The sequence below is a fragment of the Cynocephalus volans genome, chromosome 5 (assembly GCF_027409185.1).
Source record: "Cynocephalus volans isolate mCynVol1 chromosome 5, mCynVol1.pri, whole genome shotgun sequence".
Lineage (NCBI taxonomy): Eukaryota > Metazoa > Chordata > Mammalia > Dermoptera > Cynocephalidae > Cynocephalus > Cynocephalus volans.
Window position 1 is genome coordinate 14,632,375 of NC_084464.1, and position 23,962 is coordinate 14,656,336.

The window sequence follows — 23,962 nt, forward strand, 5'->3', positions numbered from 1 at the left end:
ACAGCCCACCCCGCTGGATGGGACAGGACAGCCTGCAGCCAGTGTTCTGCTCCTGCGCTCATCCCGCACTGCCACTGCCACCTGTGGAAATGCTCTCAGGGCCTCCCTCTGTGAGCTCGGTCTGCCCGTGCCCGGCCAGTGGTGTCCTCCACTCTGAACGCTGCGGGGCCCCACTTCCCGCGGCCCTTCTTGAGCAAGGGTGACTTGCCCACAGCTCTTCTGTCCTGAGCTTCTGGAGGGCAGAGTCTGTGCCTCTCTCTTTAGATTTCCTCCCGTGCCAAGCGCGGTGCCTGCACATAGTGCGTGCTCAGCGATTATCTTGTGGGTAAACTGAGGAATGGACATGCCTGACCACGTCTCCTGCTCCCCAGCGCCACTCTCTTGTCCTCGGCCGCCTCCGTCCATCCAGACGGAACGCCCTGTGTCCCATCCGCCTGCCCTCCCTGCCCTCCCTGCCCTCCCTGCCGTCCCTTCGGACGTGAGCCATGAGCGCACAGCTCACCCCATACGTCAATCTGCACACACTTTTCTTGCTGCTTTTTTTTTCTGTCCCCAATTAAACATACTTAAAAAAAAAAAAGGGCAGTATATAACAGGAGGATTTAGCATGACGTAATTTCAGTAAAGAATTACGAGGTGCTTTCATTTTTCTACGTGTGCTCCCCGAGTCCCCCTACTCTTTCACTGTCCCCTACCCCATGCCCAGGCCCCTCTGGCACCATCCCCTATCCTCACTCTCAGCAGGATGCAAACCTTGAGAATCAGGACTCACAGAGTGCAGGAAGTGAGCTGGGAAAGAAAGGCAGGTGGGAATAGTCTGGAACATTCCAGAAGGAGAGGCAAGGCAGGGGTAGGAAAGCTCTGCAGGCTGGTGTGGCCCCTGTAGGAGGAAGGGTAGGGGCACTGTGCTGCAGGTGGGCAGCCCCAGGGCCACCCAGAGCAAAGTTCTGTGCCTCCACCAAGGCATGGCTTAGGGTTTGGCTTAGGGACTTGTGTGGCAAAGTTCCATAGATGCCAGTTCCCGCCGTTAGTGCTAGCTCGACCGAGCCTCACTACTCCTGACCATGAAACTAGATCGCTTTGTCAGGACAGCAGCAAATATGACTGCATCCAGACCTTGGGACAGCAAGTAGGATGTGGGCATGAGATGAGTGGGGGACAGACTTCTGGGCCGAGTGGGGGACAGAGTTCTGGACTTCTGAGATAGGAGAATGGAACAGTGGCATGTCATCCACAGGAGACCAGCTGGCACTCAGGACCTTAGGGCGGTGAGCCCGGGCTGAGGGCAAGCTGGCATCATGCAGCATGACCCGTGTGGTTGCACAGACAGCCCATGCTGGGAAGGGGCCTAGTGCTTGGAGTTAGTGCTCTAGGCACCATCTTGAAATTCCTCATGATCCTGTCTTTGAGCTGAGATTTTGATGAGACAGTGAGGGTGAGCTGGGGGCTTGAAGCCTCAGCTTCCTTTAACGTGGTCCTGCCTCTGTCTGCCTCCCACCCTTGCCTAGGGATTGTAGCCCGCTGGTCCCTGGTGGAGTCCCAGGTGTGGCTGTCAAGAGGGTCAGGTTTGGCCTCACCTGCTGGGTTGAGGGTGAGATCCTAGACACCTGTGGACACTTGCTTGCAAGTATCCCCATGCCCAAGGGAGTGTGTCCTTAGATAGCAAATTAAAACATGGTGACTCTTGACGGAGAAATGTAAAAGAAAGGAAAAGCTTGTTTCTTCACCTTTTGAACAAGGGTCCCACATTTTCATTTTGCATTGGGTCCCACACATTATGTAGCCATCCCTGGCTAAGGAACAAGTGGGTCTCAGAAGACAGGGCTGCCCAAAGTTCCAGGCTCGTGAGTCAGGTTGAGGCACCTGCTCCCAGACTCAGTGCCAAGATCGAGCCCATCCACAGTTTCCTAGAAGTTCCCTTCCAGAGGGTTGGGGGTCTGATCCCAGGGTAGGGTGGTGTCCCCTGTGCTAATACAGTGTAAAGCTAGGGCTAATGTCGGAATCCTGCCGACATAGCCAATTGTAAAGCTACACAACTACACCAATTGTCGAGTAAGGCAAATCATAACTAAAGCCAAAATGTTTCATTATTTTAGTTATACTACGTTTCCATTTGTATTGTCAGGGCTAGGGCTAAAACCCTTCAAACCCATTGTACAGACTGGGTCACCAGACCCCTCACATGCAGGTCCCCACTAGGTAATTGGGAAAGATCCCAGGAGCTGTTGGCAGACAACATGAGCTCAGGTCTCAGTAGCAGCAGCAGCAGCAGCAGCTTACAGGTCCAGCAACTTATAGGTCCGGCTGTGGTGGCGGCCTCATAGAGGGTCCCAGAGATACTGGCAGCAACAGCAACAGCAACAGCCTCCAGCAGCAGTGATGCCCTCCCCATGGCCCACCCCCAGGAACATCCCAGGGGGCAGGGGGCACCATGGATCGGAGCCACTCATCCTTTATGCTTAAGTCCATAACCCAGGACACCTGGGTGCACATGCGCAATTACATTAGAACACCTGGGTGTATGTGCATATTTACATCAAATGCTCAGCAAGATTCTGAACATCTGAGGGGCCCTGACCATTTTCTTTCACTTTCCCAACATACGGGTGAGTAATTGCACAGGCTGGAAAATGAGGCCAGACAGCGATGCTTGAAGGAAGGTTCTGGCACATTTCCTAGATCTAAGGGTTCTCCCAGCCAAATCAATGGCCCCAAGGTGAGCATTTGCAAACAATTTGCCCAGGTGTTAGCCTGAAGGGCAACCAGAGGTACACCAAAGGGGCAGGAGTCTGGAACAGTCTTTAGCTTCTGGAGCTGTGGTTTCCAAACTTTCCTGGGCTCCAGAATTCTCTAGGAATTTGCTAAAAATGCATATGGGTTGGTCCCACCTCCTGAGATCCTGAATCAATAGGTCTGAAATGGAATTTTTAACAAGCAGTCAGGGAATTCTCTTTTAGTGGGTGGGTGAGTGGGTGAGTTGTCCACCAGAGGCACCTGACACAAGGGAGAGAGACCTGTCTCAGAGGTTCTGCCCCAGCAGGAGCCTCATGGAGCAGACATGAGCCATCGCTGCAGAGCTCTGCCCAAACTGCTGAATCCTGACCCCAAGTTTTGGTGGTGTTTCTTTGCAGCAAAAGAGAACTGGAACAGTAGGGAATTTACTGAGTGACTCTGGGAATATATGGATAGCACCAAATCATATCTGTTTGCATGTTACACAGAGGCCACATGCTCCTAGTTTTCAGTAACCACCCTTTTGGCGGATGCCCTATTCCATCCATGTTCTGGGCCTTTCTTTTTAGATTTTTTCTGGTGGGCAATTTCATCCTAATGAGGCCACTCATTTGCTGGCTGACCTGGACAAGTCATTTTAACTCTCATTCCTGCTCTGAGGGGATAAGGATTTTTTTCCTTCCCAGCTCAGTGGACCTGGGTGAAGACAAGAAACTAACACTGCAGGAGAACACTGTGCAGCATGCGGAGGCCTGTGAACACATCTGAGAATGCAGAAGGAACAGGCTGGGCCCGACTGAAACGGCAACATTCAGTGACCAAAACAGCATCTGAGAAGTGTGGTGACTCCCTTAATTCTTTTTCTATTTTCTTGCAGCTTCTAAATGTTCCACACTGAGCAGGCACTACTTTTATGGAAGAGCCTCATGAAAGACCTGTGTCAGGGCCATGGGCGATGGTGGGGCACAGAGCAGCCACAGCCCCTGCAGGCCCCTGGCCTGGGGAGCAGCTGCCACTACGGTCCACTAATTCCTTGCCCGACGGTCCTGCCAGGCCCGAGGAGTGAGCAGTGGGGCCAGGATATCACTTCCACATTTGGCTGTGGCTTCCTTCCCCTAAAACGGTAGAGGACTGACCGCTTGTTTCTTATTTAGGACGCTGACTTTGGCCGCCTAGAATTGGAGGAGACTGGCTTGTTGTTGTTAAAGAGAAACCTTCAATTATGTGTTTAAAATAAGCCCCGCCGTCCCCCCTCGTTCCTGCTCCGTGGGAGTCGGTGTGGCAAGGAGAGGCCCAGGCTGCTCCTGGCCCCGGCTCAGGACAGTTGCACAGGCAGCTGGCGCCGTGTCCCTGCACGTCGGGGGCCCCGCTCACTGCTGGGTCCCTTCAAAGGGGCCTCGGGAATTCATGAATGGGGCAAAAGTGCAGAAAGCCCAAACAAGACTTTTGGATGGCTCGTGTGTTTGGGCAGGGGCTGTGTCTGCCAGTGGGCCATGGGGGGAGCTGCCAGGCCCGGGATCTCCCCACACCCCAAACCTGGCTTCCCATCCCCCTCCTGAGACAGACTCTGTCTTTAAGAGAGAGTCCACACCTGCCTCTGCCCCTGGCTGCTGGGTCCCCTTCTCCTGAACCGAGCTTTGAGCTCTAGACCAGAGCTTCTCAAACGTTAGTGCACACACGGATCCCCTGGTCTCTTGTTAAAACGTGGGTTGACTCAGAGCTCTGGGTGGGCCTGGGGTTCTCATTTCTAATAAGCTCCCAGGGGACGCCAATGCTGTGGGTCCTCGCCCCTACTCTGAGTAGTGGGGGAACAGGGGCTAGGCCTCTTCCTGGGGGCTGGGTCCACTGGCCAGCTCCCCCATGCCCTCCCATTGACAGACCCTGACCCCTCTCCAGTGGAGGAGGCTGTGAGGTGGGGCAGGGATATCCGATAAGCATCAAAGCCCAGAGTGGGTTCTGGGGCCACAGCAAGGCCCACTGGCTTTGAGTGGGCAGGAGACTGGATCATAGAGCCAGAGGCGGCCCAGGAGGAGAGGGTGGGCCTGACCACAGAGCCTGACGCTCGGCGATCCCCCTCACGCCCCTCCTCTGGCAGCCCCCCAAACATGTGTGGACAGAATGTGTCCGTGCAAGCGTTGTCACTACCCCACCAGGCGACAGACGCAGGCTCCCCAGCAGTAGAGCCCGGAGCTCACCTTACGTGTTAACTCGTCTAAGCCACACGACTGTCCCACAGGCAGGTGCCATTGCTGGTCCCTTTCTAGGGATGGGAGAACTGAGGCACAAGGCCATTTACCAGCCATAAGAGACAGAGCCAGGGTTTGTGTGTCAGCCAGCTTGTCCCCAGGGACCCACTCTTGGCTATGGAGCCTTGAGGCAGGAGGACCTGAGGTTTGTGGTCCCTTTACCCACGGCTGGTTCACCTGCACCTGCCACTGGGACAAACTCCCATGCGGGCATGTCCTTCATGCTAGCTCCCACGTAGCAGGCCCTCAGAAAATGTGTGTTGGTTTAGTTCTCTCTTGTAAACATGTGGTGCTCTTTCCTCGTACATGGGGTCCCTAGAGCAGTCACATTCACAGAGACAGAAAGTCAAGTGGTGGTGGTTGCCAGGGGCTGGGGGAGGGGAATGGGAGGTGTTGTTTAATGTGTACAGAGTTTTGGTTTGGGAAGATGAAAAAGTTCTGGAGATGGATGGTTGTGATGGTCGCACACAATGTGAATGGACTTAGTGCCACTGAACTGGGCACTTTAAAAGGTTAAGATGGTAAATTTTATCACAATCACAAAAACATGTGCAATTCTAATGAGATCAGTTAAAGCTATTTCCAGGAAGGAGGAGGCAGGGACAAAAGGAGTTATTAGAAGAGCCCTGAGTGGGCCTAAATCCTCAAGGTGCAGAGGGGCTGGCAGCTGCAGGCCAAGAGCACTGACCTTGAGTCAAGAGAGCCAAGGTCGAGCGCAGCCCCACCACTTACCAGCAATGGCTCCTCCAGCAAGTCCCAGTTTCTCATCACTGAATGAGGGGTTAATACCCATAACTTCAGGACAACCATGAGGGCCAAATCAGACCATGTGTGTGGGTGTGATCGGCACAAGCAGGCGATCCGATCGGTCCACTAGGCGTGGAGTTCGTGCTCGCCTCTTACTGTGCTCTCATTATGGGCTCTGGGAACAGCTACAAAAAATGAAGGCATTTGGGTTCACATCTGCTCAGCCCTCAGATCCAAAGGCTTTCTCTCCCGCCCAGGAGGTCCCTTAGGGCCACACATATTCTCTGGAGGCCTCTGCTAGGTGCGTCACCTTCAGGATAGGCAGGCAGGACCACCCCGATGGTGCCTGGGTAAGGATGAAGCCTGCAGGGCTGGGGTGCTCCCTCAAGGCCTCTCTCTCCGTGTCCTGCCCAGACATCTGCAAGGGTGACACCCTCACCACTCGCCGCCCTGCCCGTCGCGCTCTGTTCCAGTGGACACACGTAATGTCCTCCGTGTCTCTTCGTCTAGGCTGTGCACCGCCTCCGTCCCGCTGTTAGAACTTAAATTCCACAAGAAAAGAAATCTGCAGTGTGCTTGGTTCCCTGCTGCATCACAGGGCCGGCGACAGTGTCTGCCCCACAAACGCTCTGTTGAATCAACGCTTAATCAAGGCGAGCTGGATGTGGGAGGAATGACAACCAAGACCCCCACAAAAGCTCTACATCTTGACAACCACAAAAGTAAATCTGATCTTTAAATGTAAGCTCCTTTCACTTCCCCTCCTTCTAACAGAGAACGTAAACATCAAGAAGAGGGTCTGTGGAGGAAGTGGGACAGAGCCATGGCGTCCGGCTGAGGTGGCCCTGGACTGTGAGGTCACCCATGGCTGGCCAGGATTCTTCAAAGGTACAACAGAAGAGAAGAGCCTAACCAAATTTTTTACCTAATAAATGGATTATTCTTAATGATGAGGTTCATACAGATCACTATTGGATCCAAAAAATAAACTCTGCACAACGTGCCCAGTCTGCATCCAGGACAGCTGCCTGGAGGCCTAGACACCTGGCGGGGCACAGGCTTCCTCACATCCGCCCAGGGCCCAGCCCGCCTGCCCTTGGCACCCTCGTGCCCTGGCCCTGCCAGTGTGGGGCCTGGCACAAAAGTGTGGGGGGCTCAGCCCTGGGCAGAGAGAAGGTGCACCCTGGAAGTGACGGGCCAGTGACAGAAGGGTCCCAGTGAGCTCTGGGACCACAGGAGGGGGCAGTTCATTCCCTGGAGGCCCTGAGATGGCCACAACCCGGCATGGGTTTGTCTGTGCTGGACACGTTTGCTCAACCTCAGACTTCTTTTTAAGTAGCAGGCAGAACTCTTGATACATTCAGCCTTTCACCTATTCATGCTTTCTCCTGACATCACTCTGACCCAGGGGCCATGTGCCATACATGGAGGCAGTTGGGTGGACTGTGGGGGGGCACCTGCTACAGGGTCTGGGCTCCAGTGTCTTTCCGAGGACACCCCACAGGGGCTGCCCTTTGCTCTTCATGGTGACAAAGTACTTAGTCCCAAGTCCATCAGGATACCCATCCCATCCATGTGGAAAGGTTATTCCCTCCCCCAGTGGTAGAGGCTGAGGGCCGTCCCGGAGCTGCTTATGTTACCAACATTTCTGAGCTATTGGATAGTTCTATGTAACACAAGCCAGCACCCTCACTGGTATCTCATCAAAGCCAGTCTCCTGTGGCTGGTGAGGAAAAGGAGGGGACAAGAGAGTCGCCTGGGAGGCCTGAGGGACCCCAGGGCCACAACGCTTGTCCCACTGTGACCTGGCACTTGGACGTAGAGGACACAGTGCATTTTTTGCATTCTGTACCAGTAGCTTCCTCTGAAACCAATTTCCCTCAGCGTTGCTTTTTAAGATCCACTCCCTAGAGGACATCGCACATTTGCTACTTTCCAATGACAGATTCCCCCAAAGGTGGGTTGTGACCTGCACCAACTCCAGCCCTGGGGTCGCTGCCCCTCCCCCAGCTCACAGCTCACAAAAATCTAACAGATGTTTAGTTACTGGAGCTCTCCCTCCACCGGCGCTTTCTCAGTCCCTTATAACTGGGTTGGAGAACGAACAGCCAAGGCAGACTTCTTAGGGGTTGTTGCTGCACAACACACAGAAATCACTGGCATTAGCTGTTGCTAAACAATGGCTGAGAGTGGCCTGCACCATGGTGTCCCCCTCCTGCCGCCCCCACGGCTGCCCCCCGGGTCCTGCCCTCCACCCCTGTGCTCAGGGGCAAAGTCTCTATCCTGAAGCTCCATGGCTGTTTGCTTCCTCATCTTCCCCTCTCGGCAGTGCCCACAACTCTAGCCAGGCGCGCTTTAAAGGTGCCACAGCTTTCCTGAACACCCCGGACGCCCGCGCTGTCGGGAGGCAGAACTGAGATTCCCCAGACGGTGCCTGACACCTGTGTGGGCTGTGGGTTTGGGGAAAGGATGACAGCAAATCACAGGACAGCGTGTGACTGGCAATGCGCCGTTTTTAAAATATAACATTTATTGCTTAGATGGTTTGATACAGAACAGCTTCTTTTCATTCTGAATTTGGAAGTTCTATACAACTGAATACAAAGAGGAACAAAAAGTACCAAAACCAAACTTGTGATTCTCTGTTCATGTGGCATAAACCAGTTTTGTACATAACACGTAGCAGCAGTTTTTAAGTTCCCTTTAGAAAAATATGAATTCTACACATTTATTATTGTTTCCTGTTTAATGCATGGGCTGAAATCACTAGGATCAACTTCCTTCTTGAAGAAAGAGAGGAGAGGAAAGAGACGAACAGAGGGTCAGAACGTAGGATGAATCTTTCTGAAATTGGCATCCGACTGTCATGAAGCCCCCCAGGCTGTTTGGGAAACAGACCTTCGGATGTTTCTGTTTTGTTTCCACAGCCAAGTGTTTCATGTAGTGATTGAATCTCAGCACTGTGTCCACTGATCAAAGAGATAAAAACAATAGAGAAAAAACTTGCACCTCAAAAAACTTTTCAGAAGATCCATATATATATATTTTTTTGTAAAAGCCCTGAGAGAAGGAGAAAGAGAATCAAACAAAATGTATAGAAACAAATTAGCTGGACATGCAAACTAAGCTATGATTCACCCAGAGTTTAAACAAATCACAAATTTCACAGTTTAATATCGGGGAAAGGGGCAGAACAACAAACAAATAATACATTTCTCAACCTCACTAAAAAATGTGGCAAGACCTTATTGACTACGAGGGCACAGATCAAGGCTAAATAAAGCTTTAAATCAATAGTGATTACTGCGAGCTGCAGCCCCGGCGACCTCCGTCACTGGGCGCTTAAGACTGCTACATCTCACCGAGTATAGAGTTCAGTCATGGCTCCTCCCCACAATATTGCGAGTTTAGTGTGGAGAGTTGCAAAGAAAAACAAAACACAAGAAACCCCAAATAATAATAACAACAATAACAATAACAATCATCGTTTAAAAACAAAACAAAACAAAGGGATGTATGAACTGGTTTTAACTAAGTGGACCAAGGAATTATTGGTTCTGATTTGCATTCATCTCTACAGTAAATAAAACCTTGTTTTTAAACTGGTTCATAAATCCCTAATACAGTTAAAAAATCATGTATACCTCAACCTTTTTTCCTTTCATATGCAAAGATATCGTTTTTCATTATCTCAAGAATATCTTCCTTTGAAGTCTTGGGAGGTTGGATTTTAGCCACCAGAAGTTGGTGAAGTGGAGAAAAAGGGGTATGTGTGTCTCTGCGTGCACAATACAAGAAAAGGAGGAGCACTTGGGGCCAGAAAGAGCAAGAAATAGAAAGGGAAGGTGAATCTGGGTAGAGGGCACCTCCCCTAGCAGAAGGCAAGAGGCTCCAGGTGGCAGGGCAAGCCCAGCAGCCCGGCTCAGTGTCCTGGAGGTCTCAGGTGAAGGACAGGATGCTGAACACTAGCTCTGCTACAGTAGGATGTATTTCTTTCCACTGCTGGCGGCTACAGTGAGGGAAGTCTATTGCCTGCATAGAATGCTCATGAATAAAAAGAATCCTGCCTGTTTGCACCCAGAGGCTCAGGCTACTGAAGAAACTAAGAACAGCACGCTTATCTTCAGACACCAACCCCACACCGCAGGAAGGTAAATATAAATCTATTTCTCATCTTTAATCTTGCGTGTGTAGTTTTATTACCAGTAGTAGTATTTCCTCGCTTTGCAAATGACAGTAGCACAGGTGGGTAAGGCTGGGACCGGGCTTAGCAGGAAGACTGGGAATACCTTGCTCATGAGTAACCGGCCTCGTCACTGCCCTGCTTTCTCTAGAGCCATCTCTACAGCGCTCCCGTGGGCTGCCTGCTCCGGGACGCACACATCCTTGCTCTCCCGGTGCAGCGGCTCCTTGGCGGTGCTCAGAAGGACCGCTCGTGGCCCCTGATGGATTCTGCAGTCATGGAAGAAAGGCTCGTCTGAGTACAGTAGAAGAGCTACCACCCAAGGTGCCGGCGGGGACCTGGGGGTGGCGCAGGTCTCCCAGGACAAATATTGCCCATTTGTTTCTGCTGACTGCAGAGACCAGCAAGCTGATGAACTAAACATAATAATAATAATAATATTAATAATACATATACCGAAAGGGGAGTGGGAGAATCAAATGTATGACATCCATGCATGTTTTCCAGAGGTTAAGTTGCCAGGGGGTAACTCTTTTCTGTAAGTTAAGAATGGATGTCTTGAAACTTGAACAGTAACCTTGTCTAATGCTGAAACAGTGGAAACATTTACGAGGCTGAAGCTAGAATCTTTCCTGGTTTTGATTTAAAACCATACTGGAAACTTTCATCGACTAGATCCTGTAATACCGAGGACCAGATTCATAGCTCCACTGTGAAGCGGAGAAAGAAAACAAAGGGTCTATTTGAGAAATTAGCATCTTATCGATCTTTCCTCGGGTCATTTACATGAAATTCACATCATTTTCTTCCAGTTATTGGCTATGGGTATCCAAGGGTATGTTTTTTTTCTTCTGTTTCCAGCTCACAGAACAAACAGTACTATCACAGATTCACCAGCACAAGTGCACACACACCAATACAAAAGGTCACGTTAATGCTTAAATGAAGAGGTCCTCTCCCAACAATTCATTAAAATATTTGTTTTGCTAAAAAGTCATTTTGGGAAAACACAACACCCTCGATGACATGGGAGGATCTGGTAAGTAGTTAAGGCACTGGCACGGGCGCATGCTGCGGTGGAGCCCGGTGGCGCCCAGTGGCGCGGGGGCTATGGCACTGGGTGAAGGGCCACGCTCTGCTTGTGTCTCTCGCTCTCCCTCCCTAACAGCTGGAGGGCACCGAGGAAACCTTGTGAGGTGCAGACGCGGAGGCTCTGCTGGCTTTTGTCTGTGTGCTGAGGGGGACAGGGCGGGCTGTCACTCCATCCCCAAGAGCTGTGGGGCACTGTCAGCGGCCAGGACAGGGGCACTGGGCCTCTTGCTGCGCGGCTCCGGAAGGTCCTGCACCAGAGTGGCTGGGCTCTCCAGGTCAGGGCCGCCCGCCCGAGCCACCGTGGCCCGCTCCTCCCGGCGACTGCTCTCTTTCCGGCTCCGGGTGACGGCCACGTGGTTGCTGGTGCTGGGCACCACCTCGGCCTCGTTCTCTGAGACGGGGTTGTTGCCGCTGTGGGTGGACCCGTCTTCACTGTCCTCCTCACCCCGCTCGTCCCTGTCGCTGTCCTTCCCATGGTGTCTGGGGTGCCTGGCTTTCTGGTGGATCCGCTGGTGGCGAACCAGGCTGTGCTTCAACGTGAAGGTTCGCTCGCAGGTCTGACATTTGTATGGCCTTTCCCCTGGAGCAGCGGGCGGAAGAAATGACATGTTCATTAACAATGAGGCCACCAGAATCCCTCACCTGCTCCACCCAGATGACAAGCACACGGGCAGTGTGTGGCTGTGGTGGGGCTCAGACTCAGGGAGGGGCCTCTTCTCTGTCTGCTCTGGCAGACTGGGGACAAGCACACAGACCCCATTCTGTCTCCTGCTCCCCTCTCGACCCAGGTGTTCTACACACTGACCCAGGAAACCAGAACCGAAGCAGGAGAAGCCTTGGGGGACACATACCCAGCCTTGAATCTTGTGGAAGGACAGGACGGACCCCTCCCAGGGACCCTGCGGAGACAGCAGCACCTCCTAAGTCAAAGGTACGAGGTACTGCCTGTGCTTGAGGGCAGAGCAGCTGGGGCTCTTCCCGAGGGCCACATACCGAGCTGCCTGACTGGGACCACCACCTGCCGGAGCCTACGGCCCACTGGCTACAGCTGGGAGGGGAGGAAAGCTGACACCAGGACCAGGGGCCTGGGGCTTTTTGGGGGTGGGGGAGGGAGTGCGGAATGGAGGAGGAGGAAGGACGTTTGTATTGTCTGGCCCCATGAGTATGTCCAGGTCTCTTCCCTTCTGCCAAAACAAAGGGCCCTGCTTTGGGGTTTGTAGCCTCAACCCCATAGGTGGTGAGAGAGTTCTAGGACGGGCACTAATGCCCCGTTGTGCCAATGCAGCAGCTGAGTGAGGACCCTGTCACAGTCCCATCACCCCAGCTGTGCAGGCCGAGAAAGGAAAAGCCCCACTGACTGCTAACAGAGGACACAGGGCCCCTTCCCAGCAGCGGCCTAGGCAGCGTCTGCCTCCCTCGCGCAGCCCCATGGTCCTTCCCAGAGTCGGGATTGGACTAGATGAGACCACGTGGCCCTGAATGCACACACACGCCTGCTTCTGGATACCTGTATGGGACAGGGCAGCCACTGTCCCAATCCGCAGATGGGAAGACCGAGGCTCAGAGGATCTAGGGGGTGGATCAAGACCCTCTCAAAAGCACTCCTGCTGCCACTTTCCTGCCTCACTGCAGGGGGCCTGCACGGTTTCAAGGGCTAAAAGGGAGACTTCCTCAAATTCCTAGTTCACCTGGGCTTAAAAGGCTACACCCGCGACCTGAGTCAATTCCCTCTCCTCCAGCACCAGTGTCTGGCCGCGGCAGGGGAGGCTCCTGCTGACTGTGCTGGGCCAACCCGCCTCCCTGGTGGGCTGGGGCCCGGCCATTCCCCCCGTACCTGTGTGCGACCTCATGTGCCGGGTCAGGTCCTGCAGGGACCAGAACCGCTTGTTGCACACGCTGCACACCTTCTTCCTCTTGTCCGCCTTGCTGGCCACACTCCTGGGGGAGTCTGTCTTTGGCTTTTTGTCATCACCACTCTTTTCCGAGGACTTCTCGGCCGTGCCCTCCCCATCTGAGGGACCCTCCGCCTCCTCGTTCTGCTTCTCCCCTGAGGCCTCCCCGGTGTCCGGGGCTGGCTCCACTGCTGCTGGGGGCTCGGCGGGCTTCTCCTCTGGCTCCACGGCATGAACGGGCTCCTCGGCCGCTCCACCCTCGCCCTCCAGAGCCAGGGGCAGTGCCTCCTCCTCATCCTGGGGCTCCCGGCGGCCGTGGGCCCTCCTGTGGCGGCTCAGGGTGCCAAGGAACTTGAAGCTCTTCCCGCAGGTGTCGCAGGCGTGCCTCTGGTCCTGTGGGGCACAGCCTCCACTGCCTGTGGCGCCAGCCTCACCCTCGGCCAGCCTGAAGCCCATCAGCTTGCTGGCCAGGCCGAGGTCCAGGCTCCTGTTGCTGGCCGCATCTTCCTCTGGGCCTTCCCCATCCCCCTCCTCCATGCCACACTCTTCCTCTGGCTCCTGGTTCTCCTCGGCCTCCTTTTCCTCTCTGGTCACAGGGGAGGTGGTCCCGGCCTTGACCGCCTCTGCAGGGGGGTCCTCTGCGACCTGGCTGAGCTCAGTGTCTCCCTCTGATGGCGGTGGCAGTGGTGGTGCTGGCTGCTGCTGCAGCTGTTGCTCCTTGTCACGTGCGGTAAGATCCAGCACTTCGCCTGCTGTGGCAGCAGTCTCTGTGTCCGACTGGCTATCTGCGTGAGCAAGCACAGGGCAAGGGCTTCAGAGGGGACGCCGCCACGGACACCTGGGCCTCAGACCCAGCAAGGGCTTCTCTCACTCCAGATCCTCATCACCCCTGACATCCCCCAAGGAGGGCCAGGAGGAATCTGGGGACTCAGAAAAGGCAAAAGCAGCCTCTGCATCCCCGCAGGGGTGCATTGGGCTGGCTGTGCCCAGGAACTCCTGGCCTCCACTGCCACGAACAGGACGCTCAGCTGGCCCTGCCCCTGGAAGGCGTGAGTGACTCAGGCAGCGCAGGCAGGCACTGGGGGACAGGAGAGGGTGCATTCCAGAGACTTGCAGCACTAGGGAGGTTGAGGAAGCTGAGGTGTGTAAAAGTTATTCTTCCAGTGCAAAGAGATTATAGACATGCAACATACACAGGACCACCCCACCAAGTCTTCCAAAACATGGTCTCTGATGAGAGTTTCTTAGAAAATGACCCCAAGCCTGTACACCATGTATAGGGCACTCACGCTGTTGCCTGACAGCTCGTTTGCAAGGAAAGAGTTTAGAGGTCAGAGGAGACGCATGCACACCTGTAGGCTTCTGGCTGCTGTCAGCACCCCAGAGTGCTGGGCCCCCTTGACACCAGGCTTGCAGGAGCACATGGGGGTTGCGGGGAGGCCGTGAGGGCTGCAGGTACTTGTGGGGATGAGGAATTCTGGCTGCAAGTATCTCGCTGGCCCTGAGTTCATTTCTGTTGGCTAGTTCCTATCTGTCCACACTCCATAGCAAAACTAAATGGGAAAAGTCTACCAGTTCTCAATGACCCTCTTAAGGAATGGCATGGAGACATTAGCTACACCGAACAGTGTCCAAAGTACCACCCTCTCTTTATTCAGGTAGAATGGGGACTTAGCGGCCTTTTTTAAAAGATGTGCTATGACAGTGAGGCTGAAGCTGGGTGGGACCTACTATTTAGTTGTAGATCCCATAGCCAACTTATTACTGCAGGGATTCAGAAGTTCCTCCGAGAATCAGGTGGATAAAATTCGTGGTTTTTTAGCACATATGTGAGATGCCTCTCCCTCAACATGCCAGATCTCTGATTACAGTGCTTGAGTCAGTAAAGATTCACACACCTACCCTGGATGTGACCAGATGTATGCAACCCACATCTGCCGTCCTCTTCAATGTCACAGGCTCGATGATCTGCCCTCAAGGGTGACGGGGCTGGGGTAAGGAGCGGGAACTGCTCCTGCCGTGGGCTGAGAGACAACACCTACTATCCACACCTGCCTGGGGACCATCTGTACAGCATTCCAGTATCTCATCTCACTGGTTTTATTCTGACTGCACCTTTTGGCAGCCGCTGTTTGGGTATCTCAAGAGGTTTCAGAAGGAAACAAATAATGATGGTATGAATATAAAATTTTTGACATGATTTTTGAAATTATCCCAAAACTTATAGAACAGGAATCCTGAGATATGCACACCAATGTCTAGGCTATATCCTAAGGAAAAACTAGATGCTCACTGTCTTGAATCATTCCAATAAAGAGCATCTATAGGACGAATTTTGGTATAAACTCTACGATAAGCATACAGAATGCTCAGCTTATTTGTTGACTTTGTGGCAATTTAAAGAAAGGCTTAACCTCTGGTTACTTCTTTGTCCCTGTATATCCTAGGCTGTTTCTATTATTATTTCAACTGTATAAAATTATTTAAGAGAATAAACCTTGAAAAAAATCAAAATGAATTCTGAAACCAAACACTTCCTCAGTGTGCACAACGCAGAGCTCACCCTGAGCACAATGAAAGCCGACTCATCTCCCCTTTGGACAAAGGGAGCCTGGCTGTCCTCCACCAAACTTCCACTAGGGGGAGCGCTTTAGCGGGGAGCCTGGGCCCTTCGAGTTAAAGCAACTCCAAGTGATTTTTATTAGAGATTCTTGTGAACAGCAGACTTAGCCTCTTCACATGTCATGAACATCCAACTTATAAGGCCAAGTCCTACTTTGATCTCCACCCTCCTCAATACCCCTCCTTTCAAATGTAGGCAGCTGAGCTGATGGCTTTTCATAAGCAATGCTACCTTGGAGACATGCATTTCTTCTCTGTACCCACAGTCCCTCATAGTGGTGTTAAAAGTCTTAGAAAATTGCTAGAGGAAGCAGAAGGAATCCTAGTAGACAATAAGCCCACAGCTCCTCCTACACAACAGTGGTCAACAATGAAAGATCTACTGCTTCCTAGAAATTGTTAACTGCAGTGACAGACTACCAACCTAAACAACTAGTCTGATTGGGCAGGAAGCTGCTGTCTGCACTTTACCTAACACATTTGAATGCTGAGGAGTATTTCCCGGGGCGCAGTCCAGGCTGGCACCTGGGACTTCTGGGTTGGTAAAGTTGACTGCCATTAAGAGAAAGTTTAAAAACTTTCACATTTGTATTGATTAAAAACAGTCCTATGTAGTTGCCTACCAATACAAAGGCTCTTCCAGGCATCCCAAGGAAGAACCGAGGGCAAAGAGGGCCAGGGCGTCTCTCCGCCCAGGAGAGTGAGTGAACGAAGAGTTTCAGTTTAAACTTGAATATTCAATGTGGCCCCTTAAGTGAGAAGTGCCCCCACTGTAGCATTTTCGGCATTCTTTCGGGGGAAAATCTGGGGTATATTTCCACTAAAGACCATATGTGACTGAAGTCAGACTTAGCTCGGTTGGTAAGATTGTGGTGTTGTAACACCAAGGTAAGGGTTCGATTCCCCGTACCGGCCGGCAGCCAAAAAAAAAAGTCAGACCTACATTATAAAACATATTTAGGAATTTTTAAAAAAAATGCAATCTAGGCACATAAACCTAGAAAACCCTTCAAGAATTTACTTGGTCATTTCCTGCCCCGCCCTCCCTTTTTAAGATTGTCTTCCTCCAAGGCCTCACTTTTTAACTTCACGGGAGGGAGTCCCATGAAACCTCCACCCCATCTCTATCATGCTTACCTGGTTTTAAAAATTCTCCTTGAAATCACTAAACTCTACCTCCCTGATCTTTCTCTCCATCTCAGTCCCTTTCTCACCATGGACTGTGGCCACAATTAAACCAAACATATATTTTCTCTTTGCTGGTTTCACATTACAACTTTCAGTGAATTTCCTTTTTCTAGAGAGGCTTTGCCCCTTCCAGAAAACCTGTACAACTTCCGGGGCACGACAGAGCTGGGGAAGGGTTTTGACGGGCATTTGGAAAAATAAAATGTGTAACTGCAAACCTCAAAAATAAATACACCCATAGTGTAAAAGCTGGTGCTGAACCGGAGCTAAGACTGTAAATCTGCATTTAGCTTTGTGTCTGCAGGCTTCTTCACTGGCCTCAGACATCCCCAGGGGTCCCAGTTTGTGCTCCTCCCGAATGATCAAGATGCTAAAGGCAAAATGAGCATCTGGCACATGGTTACTAGACTTGTTTATAAACACAGGAGCCCCAGGGAGCCCCTCAACTCCCTCAAATATCAGCAGCTCTCCTTCCTTTGGAACCACTTTGGAAGGGATTTCTCCATCTCTAAACCAGGCTGAGAGAAAGTGCTCAGGACTAACAGGTACCGGTTACACATTAACAGGATGGTCTGCAGCAATGAGTGCTCTGCCAGCATGACTGTGGGCTTCCCACATAATAAACAGCAGATCATCTTGGGCTTGCAGGGATCCAGGTCACGGCAAGATTCTACGGGTGTGCACACCTTTCTTTATTCAAAGACCCTGGCAAATTAGGTGGAAATGGAAGCTGGGGAAGGAGTGGACAAACCAGCCCACTCTGTTACACCTTCAGAGGGTCTGATGTGGACGGAAGGGTGGCCAGCTCAAGAGAACTCACGATTTGTCTCTCTCGGGCTCGCAGGGTAGCTTCTGCACCAGCGATCAATTCCTCCCATTCAAATACACCTCACTTCCCCCAGTAACTGAGATAAGGACAGGGGACTGGGGTTAATGCCTGACCTTCTGTCCACAATGACCCCCTGGGGTAGGGGTGCCTCCCACACCACATGGTACCCTAGGAAAACATGGTTGTGGGAAACTTCTTGGCTTCAAGCAATGGGAATGTGCAACTTTCCAGACCCGCAGAACTGAACCCAGCACCTGTAATGCAGAACTGTCCCCACCCAACAGCCAACCAGCTGAGTGTCTCGGTGAGCTGCAGCAGCCTGTGCTGTGTTGTTTTGTTTTGGGGGGAGGGAGGTGGAGAACCCAGAAGTCGGAGATGGCAGAGGGTACTGAGTAGAGGACATGAGTAAATACAGAAGCCGTGAGGGGGAAAAGGTGGCAGGAGACACATCGCGCAGCCGTTAATTGCTCAGGAGGGCTGGAGGGAGGAAGCGTGTGCCAGCACAGGAGAGTCAAGCCCCGGGTCAGGTCAAGCAGAGATGTGATTAAGGAAAGGACATGCAGGGTGCTTTTTCAAACAAGGACACAGTTTCATACTGGGAAGAGAGTTATTGGAAGAAAAAGAACACTGCACCCGGCTATACCTCTCCCTGCTTAGGGTTCTGCACCCCTAGTTGCTGCCATGCCCTAACATCCAGGGAGCCCAGCCTGCTCTCAAGGAGGACACAGAGGCTGGGTTCCCCAAGCCTTTAGGGATTCACACCCCTTTGAGATGTATTCACATCCAGAGCTAAAACTGCACGCCCTTCCTCACCTCCCACCTCCCCACAGCAGCAGCAAGGGTGTCTTCCACTGGGAGAGTGATGGATCTTCCCTACCAGCTCCGAAAAGTCACCTAGGGGCACTGCCATTGTTTCCCAAAGTCCCCAGGCTTCCGGCTCAAGAGTCAGCCCTGCTGACCCAGGAGTTGTGCTCCCGCCGGGGCCACCTTCCTGGGCTGCAGGCTCTGAGCCTCACAAAGAGGCAGATGAGGCAGCCCCACCAGGCTCCTGGCCTCCTGTCTCTCCCTCTCTCGCTTCTCCATCACCTGCAGGCACTACCTGTGCTATCATGGGATCCAACATCACTCTCTTTGGACTGGGGGATAAGCCCGTTTCTTCTCAGGGAACAGGTGGTAAGTCCGTGTTTGCGCAACTGGTGGCGTTCACAGTTAGATTTGGTAGAAAAGAAGGCATCGCATTTTTGACAAGGGAAGGGTTTCTGACCTGAAGCGGGAAAAAAAATATATATTTATCTGGCTTTCTACTGCAATGAGAAAGAAAAGTTGCTTTTGATTTATTCTCCTGGGATTAGTGGCATTTGTTCTCCCCTCCCCCACCCCATCCTTTTCAGAAAATAAACAAAACACATTAAAAAAAAAAGGACTGAAAACACCAATGACTAAAATGATCATTTTTCCTCATCCTGAGTGGAATGGAACAAGTCTCTTAAAAATACTGAAAGAAAGTTAACAATGGAACCAAGATATATATGTTTAAAGTAAAACAATGGTATCACAATTAGAAATATTAAGTAACAACAAAAAATAAAAATTAATGAAGGGGTTTTAGAGTACAGCAAGAAAAAGCCTATATTCATGAAGAGAAGACACCTTTTAATGATTTCGAACACTGTAAGTAACATGGTGCTGGGAAATCAGACAGCACGAGGGAGCCCAGGCCCCCGGAGGGATCTGGAACCCCTGGATATTGTCCGGGACACATGCAGAACGCCCCACTCAATGTGGCTGGTCCCTCCTGTCTGACTCGAGACATCCTGCAGTGACCTCTACCCAAGGTCATCGTGGTCCTAGGCTAGCAAGAGACAGGAGGTCGTCTCGTTACATTGAAGGGCTCTTTGTTCCCTTTGCTGGGTAGTAAGTGAGCCATACAAGATCACATGCTCCACTCAACAGATGTGCCCGTGAGGAGAGAGCGATGGGGCAACCCCCTCTCCACCCACCTCCACTCCACAAATGTGGTGAACTGTGAAGAGACGAGCCCTCCCTCCCCCAGGAGTTTCCTGCTTTGGTCTGCCTATCCTCTCCTTTTATTTGGATTCATTTTGTACTGTAAACACCGTGTTTCAAAATGCAATCAAAGCTCCCCTGCAACTTGCCCCGGGTTTGTGTGGATGGATGTGAGGGAGGAAGAGAGGGAGGGAGTGTGGATAAGAAAAAAGGCGGTGGGGGGATCAGGCGGCTCCAAGAGACAGAGGACAAGGGACATCATCTGCTGGATCACTGGATTCTTCCTCTTCTCCCAATTGCTAGATTCTAAGGTCCCAGTTTCCAGTTTTACAGGGAAAAGGTTTCCCATGTCACAGCAACACGACCTCAGTGCTATGGCCTGAGGATACTTTCATAACCCGGGGATAGCAGAATCTAATATATGTGTCAAGAAACGGCAGGAAGAGGCCACAGGCACGGCTCCCCAGAAACCCAAGTCATAGGCCTGGCGCTGGGGGCGAGCCAGAGGGGCCACTTGTTTTCCCAGGGAAAGGACTAGCACCACCACGTTGGACAACACCTGGGGGTGTCATTCATGCAGGCTGCGAAGGTGCAGGGCCAGCACCACCGACACAGCAGCAAGGCCAAGTTTGTGCATCAGGAGCAATCAAGCACGGCACATTTATTCCCTCCTGAGCTGAAAGACCCTTTAATGTGATGCTTCCAAACCTCCTTTCGGGCTTTTTAAGAATACAGATGTCTGGAACAATCAAAGACCACAGAATCAGAAACCCAGGCATCCAGCCCGTGTGCTTTCAAAGAGCTCCAGAGGGGGCCTGCACATAAAGTGCAGAACCCACTGACTGCTTTACAGTGTCCCTCTACAAAGTTCTGTAGGTGTTTTCTGCTAAATTTAGAAAAAAATCCACATTAAAAAAAAAAACACTTTTGCATGACTATCTGTAACATATTTCAATGCTTATGGTGCAGATCAGATTACTCCTTGCTTTTCACTAAAAATTGAATACAATATCTTATAATTTCACATAAGAATAAAATACTTTTCTGTTAACATTTTATTGTCAAAAGGCAATATCGCAGCTTACTCTCAGCTGGGCCAGATGGAGGAAAACAAGTCAGAAGCTACCATGATTCTTGATTTCAAAGAAAACAATTGGTTTCATGCTTCCACCTATTATGTGATTGACTCTGTAATTTTCACATTGGTAAATGCTTCACCTTTCCAGTGGGTTTGAACAGCCAGGCTAATGTCCCATGATGGAGACTCATGTTGATGCTAAGTTCAGAAAACAATTCAATGATGCCCAAGTATTACATCAAATTATGAAGACTCCCAAAGTGACAACTCACTTAGAACGAATCATTCACAGTTCACACTTCACTGCATGAGCCTTACATTTTAAACAGCAGTGTGCTCTCTGGATTGCAGACATGTAGAAAACATGAGTCCTGTTAGTGTTTTATCACAGTATAGGTTAAAGAAAACCTTATTGACAGGTAATCTACATGAAAAGTATCAAATGGTTTTATTTATCTGGTAACTGCCATAAATTACCGCTTTAGAAGGTGTGTTCGTAAAAGCACCTGATGCTACAAGGAATTCCCTTTGTACCCAAGACTTGCAGTACTTCCAGCCCCCAACGTGGGCATCACAACCATCAGCTAGCATCCACTCTCACCAACAATCCAGAAACAGAGGGGGGCTAGAGCAGGAGAGAACAGCAAACTGGAGAAGTGTGATGAGGACATCATGGTCTTCTCCATCAAGACCAAGGAGACAGAACTGAAAACGTTTCTGTTCATTTTTTTAAACACAATCGGGGTTAGAAAGGTGGGTTATCACTAGGATGGGAAACCTGCAGATGGTTTACTTCTTCTGACAAGACAACACACCTTGAGCCCCCCAGACTTCTCTCCATGGCCCCTCCAGCCTCTCGGGGAGGGCTTCTTTCTTCCGGTATCTTCTCTCTATATATTTGGCAGAGGTGTACACAGGGCTGGGTGAAAACAGCCTGAATCTGCCACTTAAGTTAAAAGTAGCCAAATACAACTGGTAACCGAGGTGCTTCCCACACTCGGGCTTGGACATCTTATTGATCTGCACTCCGATGCCTGATGCCCGCTAGCAGCAGGTAGGAGAGGGGCCGGGGGAGAGCGCCGAGCTGGCAAAGAAAAGGCATTCAAAGCACCCGAGAGACAGCGAGCGAGCCAGGGCACCCTGGAATGGACGCTGCACAGTCCCAGCCCTGTCTCTGTGGGATGAGGAACCGGAGCAAAGGCAAGCAGGAAGAGAACAAGGACAGAGGCCGAAGGGGACTGGCTGTGTTTTCTGGCATTCCCTCCTCCACCTGTGGCCAAAAAACACACGCGATGCTCAGAGGGGCCCGGGCAGGAGCAGCACGCTGTTGTCTCGCAAGGCAGTGACGCGTGCAGGTGGAGAAAGGCAAGGGACCAGGAAGTGCCCCCGTTAACAGGAGCACAGGCTGGGAGAAAGCTGGGGAGGAATGGAGGAGGGCAGGCAGCAGTGTGGAGACGGTGCTGGGGACGTGAAAATGAGGGCGGCCACCAGCTTGCTCACCGGACACTGCTCCTGGAACCCGGACGCGGGCAGGGGCGGCCGAGGCCACGCTCCGTGCCGGCAGCCAGCAGGTGGCCCCGGCTGGACATTCAGCCTACTTTGCTGCCCCTTTGGGCGACAGAGGGACTGGAGAACATGTGTATGAGACACAGTAGAGACATCACGATCATTTCACTAATTTGCTGAGCGCACGGGAGGAGGCCAACCTTCAAGATACAGACAGTTCGCTGAAACGGTCTCAAACCAGATGCGGTTCGACACTTCTGGCTGGACCTCAGCTGGATTTTAACACCACACTAAAAAACACACAGAACGTCTTCCCTGAAGAACACCTTTGTGTACAAGATCGTTGTGGAGTCAGCCTTTAATTTCTGCACTCAAGCACATGCCTTCGGTCTTTTTCCATGGTTCTGGAGGGAGCGTCTCACAGAGGGCCAGCAGGCGGGAGCATCCAGGTGACAAACAGCAGGGCTGTGGCAAGAGCATGAGCTCCTAGGTTCCTTCCAGCGTCACTGCTGAAGAGTGGAAAATGTCCTAGCAGGACACCAGACACAGCCACGTGCTCAACACAGCATGACCTAATGAGGTGATGCTGACACCCTCCCCCAAAGCTGGACAGGGAAGCATGGCAGTGGGAGTTAAAGGAGCCCACGGCGCCAACCTCCCCATGGTGCCCATGCACGAGGCTGACCCAGCCTTGTAGTCATCAGGTCCCTAGTTAGCAGCACTCAGGGCCATGGCAGTGTTCTCCCCTTATCTCAAACCACTTCCTGATCTTCTGCCCCGGGACACGTGAGAACAGAGGGAGGCGCAGGAAGGTGGCCCTGGCCCTGCCCATCTTCATGCCAAGGACCAGCTGGCCACAGGCACCCCGGCCGGCGGGGGGCAGCTGCAGGAAACGCGGCCCTGGCTGTGAACTCCAGTTCTGCCTCGTGCTGCCCACGTGACTGTAGGTAAGCCACTTAGCATCGCTAAACCTCAGCTTCCTCACGCCAAGACGTGAACACCACCACCTCACAGGACTGTCCTGAGGACTAGCTCTGAGAGGTTTTTCTACTGAGAACATAACCTGATAAGATGTCAGGAACTGGGCCCAAACAGTCACCTCCATCAGGGTTATCAGTAACCGTGAAGAGAGAAGCAGCAGAATACGTCCATCTTAAACAAAACTCCTGCTCTCTTGCCTGGTTTCAGACACTACCAAATTTTAAACCAATGATGACATTTTGGCATTCAAAAGCCAAGAAATCACAATGACCAGATTCTCAAGTGGGAATGGATAATAGGCATTTGCAAAGACTCAACTCTTGAAAAGGAGATACTGGCCACTCCAGTCTTCGTACGGAGACCGAAAGTTTGCTGGGAATCCGAGGAAAATGTGTACAATATCTACTAAGCACAGCACTCTCGTGTGGAGGTGGGTGATGGCGGGGGAGGGGAGAGAAGGCAAGGGCCAACCCCTTCATCACAGCCAGACCACATGCCTTCTGGAAAGTGGCAAGAGAAATACTCACTTCTCCATAGACTCTTAGCAGGTGACAAACAGGTGTCACCCAAAAAGGGTAGCAATAGAGACTGCTGCGTGTGACACCCTCTCCTGAAGACACATTTTCCTTTCTGAACTGCTCTCTTCTTTAGAACTGTTACTTTACTCTGTAGGGCTTCAATTATTTCAACAGAAAGCAAACACTGTCCTGAAAAGGCAGCACGTACCTCATGAATTTACAAAGTCTGGTCCCATTAGGCGAGTCCTTACTGGACGGGTACTCCTGCCTGGATGAGAGGCCCCACCATACCAGAAAGAAATGCTACATCTATGTGGCAATCTCTGATGAGCAGTGCAGT

The 23,962-nt window shown here is 51.7% G+C and overlaps 1 protein-coding gene across 7 annotated transcripts in view; it reads right to left on the bottom strand.

Moving 5' to 3' along the window:
• Window positions 1-8,221: 8,221 nt before the first annotated feature.
• RREB1 (ras responsive element binding protein 1) overlaps window positions 8,222-23,962 on the bottom strand; it is a 124,591-nt gene continuing 108,850 nt past the window's right edge. For 4 of the 7 annotated variants that reach the window (XM_063096600.1, XM_063096602.1, XM_063096601.1 and 1 more), the window contains 4 exons: window positions 18,632-18,796; window positions 12,836-13,678; window positions 11,853-11,900; window positions 8,222-11,581 (listed from right to left, as the gene is read on the bottom strand). In XM_063096600.1, coding sequence (XP_062952670.1) covers window positions 11,166-11,581; window positions 11,853-11,900; window positions 12,836-13,678; window positions 18,632-18,796 — 1,472 coding nt within the window. In that variant the 3' untranslated portion in view covers window positions 8,222-11,165. The remainder of the gene's footprint in view (window positions 11,582-11,852; window positions 11,901-12,835; window positions 13,679-18,631; window positions 18,797-23,962) is intronic. The other 3 variants (XM_063096606.1, XM_063096604.1, XM_063096607.1) reach the window with 3 other exon arrangements.